The 6,961-nt window shown below is 43.1% G+C and overlaps 1 protein-coding gene across 6 annotated transcripts in view; it reads left to right on the forward strand.

Annotated features, from left to right (window-relative positions):
• LOC103603875 overlaps positions 1–5,097 on the forward strand; it is a 53,913-nt gene extending 48,816 nt beyond the window's left edge. For all 6 annotated transcript variants that reach the window (XR_551659.1, XR_551658.1, XR_551657.1 and 3 more), the window contains one exon: positions 4,968–5,097. Coding sequence is in view for 2 of the 6 variants with exons in the window: in XM_008588454.1 (XP_008586676.1) it covers positions 4,968–5,005 (38 nt within the window). In the remaining 4 variants the exon portion in view is untranslated. The remainder of the gene's footprint in view (positions 1–4,967) is intronic.
• The last annotated feature ends 1,864 nt before the right edge of the window (positions 5,098–6,961 follow it).

A 6,961-nucleotide genomic window follows, 5' to 3' on the forward strand; every position in this document is an offset into this window, starting at 1 on the left:
TCAGTCATGTTCAGCTGGCAAATGAGCTGGTATGGTAAGCCCCCCACAGCTTTACTCACATGTATGCTGCCTTGGTAGGGATGGCTGGAAGGCTAAGCTCAGCTGACCCTGTAAAACAGACCACTTACACATGGCCTCAACAATATGGCAGTCTCAGGGTGGTTGGACTTCTTAGGTGGAAGCTCAGGGCTCCAGGAGCTAGATTTCCAGTGACCCAGGTAGAAGATTCCTGGATTTCTGTGACCCAGACTCTGAAGTCCTAGAATGTCACTTCCACTGTATTCTCCACGTCAAGCAAGTCACTGAAGGCCAACCCAGATTCAAGGGGAGGACAATTAGATTCTGCCTCTCAATGAAAGAAATAGTAAAGACTTGGTGGACATCTTTAACATATCACAGACAGCCAGAGCTGCTGTCCTTGAGGAGATTATATGCCAGTGGAGCAAAAAGCACACTGGCCAACAAATAATCCAGGGGCCCAACCACCTTGAAGAAATTATTAGAAAGACTATTGAGTAGTATATTGAATACCCTTTCATGACTAAGTCACAGAAGGTCTGGGGTTGTTCTCTTGTGCTCCCCTGGAGGGTTCCCATGATGCCCCCCACCTCCTGCTCAGTATTCCATATCTCACCAGGAACAACCAACTCTGCTGGCAAACACACACAGGGCACAGTACACAGCTTTGTGTACACACACTGCTGCCTCCATCATTCTAACTGGGTAAAATCTAATTGTTTGACTTAACTGAGGGGTTGCTAAGTGATTACTAATTATTTAGGCTAGTTCAGTCAGAACTAGCAATTGGAATTGCTGTTTCATCTGCTGAGACTGTTTCCTCTCTTCATTTTGCTAACTCTAACTCATTCTTTTGAATTCAGTGTGAGGATCTCCTTCTTCCTAGAAAACTTTTCTTGACCATTCTTATCCAAATTGGATTTAGATGCCTTCCTCTGGATTCCCTTAGTCCCACTCCTCCTCCTTGGCTTATCTCCATCATTTCTACACTTTTTATATTTTATTGTAATCCTTGATTTACTTGACTCTCCAACTTCCTTCTCCAAAAGATGTATTGCTAATCCAATACACATGTCTGGAATGGGAAAGCTATATACCAGGTCCTCTCTGAGGGAGCTTCAGATCCTAGAGTCAGTCAGAAGGATATAGCTGCTCCTTACACACATGGATTTCCCAGTCTGTGGGGAAGGTAGATATTGAAAGAATCATTAGAAATTCATTGAGTGTTCCAGAAAATGCCTAACTCTGGGTCACATGGGTAGTGATAAGGACTGTGCCATCTTCCCTGTCTGTTACCATGATGCTTGGCATATAGTAGCACCTCAGCAAATGTTTTTTAAGAGCATGAGTGAATGTTGGTGATACATTCACTGAATATGTGGATAAAGTTATATCAGCAGAATATCATTTCTCTCATTGTTAGAGCCCCCCTAAGATCTTACTAGGCTGAGCCATGATGCCTTTCATTTAGAAACAGTGGGGGCAGAGCCAGCATCTGGGCCCAGTTGATCCCCTTTGCTGTTAGATTATTCTAGCCTCTGCTCATCCCTGGGTCAGTCTGATGTATGGGGGGTGCAAGGTGGTGCCTCTCACATCAAGGTTTGATCTCCCCTGTTAACCTTTGACTTCAGTTATCATGACCCTGTCAATGGATGAACCTCAGTTTCCTCCTGCCCATTGTGTCCTGTCCTTTGAAATAATTGTAGAAGCACCTGACTGGGGCCCTTGTGGGCTAGATCTGACAGGGGCAGACACACCTTGCCCTCTGCCACATTCTGGTGGACCGAGTTGGCAGCTACATTGATCCTTCTAGGTAGGCTCTTGTTCCAGTATTGGCTTTCCCTGAGTAAGATTCCTAGATTTCAGGTTCTTAGAACAACAACAACAACAATAACAAAAAAGTTAGTCTTTGGAAACAGACATAATTGACTTTGAAGAGACTCTTCTACTTGCTAACTTTATCCCTCTGAGCCTAATTTTCTCATCTGTAAAAATGGGGATAATAATCACAACCCTGTAGGGTTTTAAGTGAAGTGCCTGCCATGTTGAGAAAATGGTATTTTCCTCCTGTATTCCATCACAGTTGTAGTGGATTGAATTTTGTCCCCACAAAACTCCTTGAATTGTGATGCTTGAATTGTGTCCCCCCAATTTTTATGTATTAGCCCCCACTGTAACTGTTAAGAGGGTGGGAAATCCTATCATGGTAATTGAAAGGTGGGACCTTGAAGAGGTGATTGGACTGTAGGACTGTGCCATGGTGAATGGATTAAAAATGGTGGTCAGGGGCATGATTCTGAGGGCTTTAAAAGAAGAGGAGAGTCTGTTTTTCTCTCTCTCTCTGCTGCTCTCTCTAATTCCACCATCTTGTAATGTGAGCCCCTGGGTCACTGTTGCTTCCACCAGATGGACTTTGGACTTCCCAGCGTCAGAAACTATAAACAGTAAATTTTGTTTTTCTTTATAAATCACCCAGATCAATGTATTGTGTTATAAGCAACAAAAACAGACTAATTCAACAGTATATTGACTTTTGTATTCAAAGAAGACATTATTGATTCCCTTCCCTCCAGTACATCATTTACTTTAGGGGTTTTTCTAGATGGGGTTGGTGGTTTGCTTCTAGGGCTGGCTTTGACCACACCATTATCAGAGCTTCTGGACTCTGGTCACATGGCTACCTGGCTCCCTCACCTGGAGAATCCAGACTCCATGGTCTCTGGCACAACAGCTTCATTGTAGCTGCAGCCTGTTTTCTCCTTGCGACCTTGGCTTGGTGCCAGGAAAGAAGGAAAATGCAAGAGGGTGAGGCAATATTTTAGAGGGGAGACTTTTAGTAGAGCCATAGCTTTGCTGTCCTGGGAATTGCTATGAAGACACTTTTCCTCACACTCCTTCAGATCCTACCTCCATCTGCCACCCTCACTCCTGGTTCCTTGATCTAAGTTGTTAGAGCAGTGTATTGGGGTGTCATATGGCATGACAATATCTCATTCCCTGACCTCCTATAGCTTTTATTTTTTTGGTACGGTGATCCAAACCCTTGGCCACCCATAGCATTTAATCATTTATTGTCTGTACATTGTTTTATTTTGTATTATTATGTTATTCTGTGTGTATATTCCATGTGTGATTCAAATATGCCAGTCATAAATCACTCAAAATAAGACTAAGGTCTTTGATGGCAAGGGCTAGGAATGAATAGCCCAGTGCCTGGACACAGCTTGAGAATCATTGATTTAGGGAGTAGGATGAAAAGAGAAGTTAATGAAGAAAACTGAGGAGAAGTGAGAGAAGCAGGAGAAAAAGCAGGAAAATGAAGTGTTAGAGAACTCCAGTGAGGTGAGTTTAGGAGGGGTGAACAACAGGACATAGGCTTCAGGGTAATTTGGAGGGATTTGGGTGCATTCTGTGCACAGGGTTAGAAGAGTAGTGAAGTTGGAATCCAGCTATGTTCTTATCAGGGCCAAGGAGAGCAGGAGCAGCTCTCTCTTGATCCATACCTTCAAACTTTAATGAACATTAGAATTCACAGTCCTGTGCCTCATCCACAGAGATTCTGTTTTAATACATAGGACCTGTAACTTTACACTTTAACAAGCATCACAGGTGATTGAGATGCTGGTGATTCTAAAAGAAACACTGGGGCCTCCTGCTAGTAAAGTAGCCCAGGGTTGTATTGGTAGTTTGGCAGCCTTATTATACTCTTATGATCAGATAAAGTTCCCAAGTCACAAATTCAGAGAGCTAGAGAGGTCCTTAGAGGGATAATCTACCAGTGCTACTCACTGGGGCACTACTGGCACTTTGGTTGGGACCACCATTCTTTCTTGTAGGGGACTGATTGTCCTGTGCAATGTAAGATGTGTTGCATCCTCGGTTCCCACCAACTAGATCCTAATAGCACCTCAGTTATTCTAATGATGAACAAACCCCCACCCCCTATATTTTCTCATGCCTCCTGAGGGGGCAGTACCATCCCCATTGAGAACCATTGCTGTTCTAACCCCTTCATTTTACATGGGAGAGAAATGGAAAGGGAGCAGAGCAAGGAAGAGAGTTCTTCAAATTCTCACAGTGAGCTTTTTTGGAAGTAATGTATTCTCAAGTCAGACTTCTTTCATCCTATATTTCTGTAACTGAGTTTGGGAACCTAAATGCAGACTTGCCTCACCAACTGGATGGTCAAGGTTATTAGAAAAAAACATAGGTCCCTAACTAGGCACCTGTTCTCTCTGACAGCATCAAGTGAAGTGCTGGCTATACAACACACACTGTGCTCACACATACCTATTGAAGTAAATTGAACCACAAAACTCTCTGTGTGGGGCTCCTTGAAGATGAGCAGGATTCAGAAAACTTGCTAAGCATTAAGCCTTTTTTCAGGAGGGACTTGATGGTTTGTTTAGACTCTACTTTGAGGAGAAACATTAGCTCATTAGCATATTCTTGGTACATCAAGAACATTTGTCTGGACTCTGAGCCCCACTAGAGTGTACATGCCAGGAGGGCAGGGAGTTTTGCCTTTGTTCACTGCTTCAGCTCCTGAAACGGTACCTGGTACATAGGTAGATACTCAGTAAATATTTATGAAGGAATGACTCTACGTTTTATTATTTATTTATTTATTTATTTGGGGGGGGGCAGCGGGCCAGTGAGGGGATCTGAACCCTTAACCTTGGTGTTGCCAACACCATGCTCTAACCAACTGAATAACTGGCCAGCCAACTCTACCTTTTAAATAAAAGGTTGTTTACTTTCTTCAGATAAGTATAAAAGAAGTAAATGTTTGCAAATATTTTTATCCCTTGGAGAAAAGTAAAAAGTAAATATAAGTTAAAATAATATGAATACCTTGTATTTGCAAAGAAGATTTCTTTCTAAAACTCAAAGGATTTTGCCATTTCTTAAGGAAAAGTTATAGAAATGTGCCCTTTTTGAACCTACAGTGACAAATGCTGCTGATGGCTGGACTAATATCGCGTGAGAGAGGCTGCTGGTGGTGTTGCTCAGTGCACTGTCCCTTCCTCTGGCCTGTTTAGCTCTATCAAGAATGACATGGAGAGACCACTGATGGCCTATGGTAAGATTCACAGATGGCAGGGAGATGGGCAGCTAAGCAAAGACTTCGACTCACAGAGCCATTGGCTCTCAGGCAGTAATAGTAGACCAAACCCAACAAGATGAAATGTAACAGGAAAAGAACTGTGAGTCCCAAACCCTGATAAACCACATATAACAGTGACCTGTTTTAATAGCAGCACATGGAAAAAGCCTTCAGGGTTTCAACTGATGGAATGACCAATAGTATCCAACAGGTTGATATTGCTGCTCCAAATGTTTCCTCAAGCCACCTTACTGAAGTTTAGTGCCTAGAGTACAGGAGTCAGTATTCCATACCTGTGCGTACCTGTTTCATTTGCTTCTTACTTGTATTCATGCCATACCTTATAAGGCACCTAGACAAACCAGAGCCCGTTCAGAAAGTGACCGGGATATGGAGGGCTTTGTTAACTGATTGTATAGTGAAAATAACTGGATATAATTCACTTGGGTAAGAGAGGAGTCTGGGGACTATTATGGCAACTTGTGGAAATTTGAAGGCTTGATGTGTAGGGCAAAGAATAGCTTGGTTCCTTATATCCCCTGAGAACAGAATCAGGATCAATGGATTAAAATGCCTGCAAGACAAATTATTGACTCAACACAAGGGAAAATTTTCTGACTGTGCTGTTCAGCACTGGGATGGGCTTGTTCATTAGGTAGTGAGTTCCTTGTCAATAAAAGAGTTCAAGTAGTGGCTGATTGACCACTTGGCAGGAAAGCCATAAAGGGTATTTAAAACTCAGTTAGGATTGAACTTCATGCGTTTTAAGGTCCTGCTCAAGCCTGAACACAAGCTTGTGTGTTTTGGATTTTTAAGGTGATAAGTGAATTAGATTCAATATATATGTATATCGTATCCATCACTGAGATGGGGTTGAGTCATTATTTAGGGAATAAGTGGCCCTATTTAAACATCCGTTATTACGTAGATTTCTAGAAAATTTTATCAGATCTTTTACAAGAACATATGCTAATATACACTAAGGAACCCGCTTATCAAAGCAGTACCTGGCTCACCTTCTGCCTATTCAAGTATCCTCAGTTATACCTGTAGGTATCCAGATCTGGCTTACTCAGGATTAATTTGCAGCAAGGTGGGGAGGGAACAAATACAAGTGTCTGTGACTTGGGCAGCACTGCTGTCAGGGTCGGGATGAAGGTCAGGGGCCTTACTTTGTTCTCTGGCCTGCCTTGTTTGCTTAGATCAGAATAGCATTGCTGATTTTCTGGCCCTTGAGCATTTTGTGCTGTTCCTTCAACATTTTCACTATTCACAGTTGCTGACTTACCTTCTTTTTTTTTTTTTCCTTTTTGTCTTTTTTACTGACCGGTAACGGGATCGCAACACCAGACCCCGTACCAGGGACCGGCAACGGGATCGCAACCCTCAGTGTTGCGCCCGCACACCAGAACCGGTCTCCACATGGGATCCAAACCCTCGGCAGGAGCGCTGCCGCACTCCCAAGCGGCGCACTCTCCAGTGCGCCACCGGGCCGGCCCTGACTTACCTTCTTTTAATGTGCTCTTTCTTTGGTAAGGTAAGACCCACATGATAAAAATGCAAATAAGACAAAAGTGTATTCAGTGAAATGTAAGCCCCCTGCTCCTAGCTCATCATATGTCCCCTAGTTCCTTCTTCCAGAGGCAACTGCTATGACCACTTTCTTGTGGATCTTTCCAGAACGAGTGCACACATAAGTATAAGCATGGATATTTATATGGTCTTGGGGCCTCCCATCTGGCTCTGCCCACCAGTTTGTGTGTCTTTTTGCTGATCCTCAGCTCCTGCAATAGTTCATTTCTCTGTATTCAACTCTCTCTTCCACCCTATCCTGGT

The sequence above is a fragment of the Galeopterus variegatus genome, unplaced genomic scaffold, assembly GCF_000696425.1.
Source record: "Galeopterus variegatus unplaced genomic scaffold, G_variegatus-3.0.2 Scaffold4843, whole genome shotgun sequence".
NCBI lineage: Eukaryota > Metazoa > Chordata > Mammalia > Dermoptera > Cynocephalidae > Galeopterus > Galeopterus variegatus.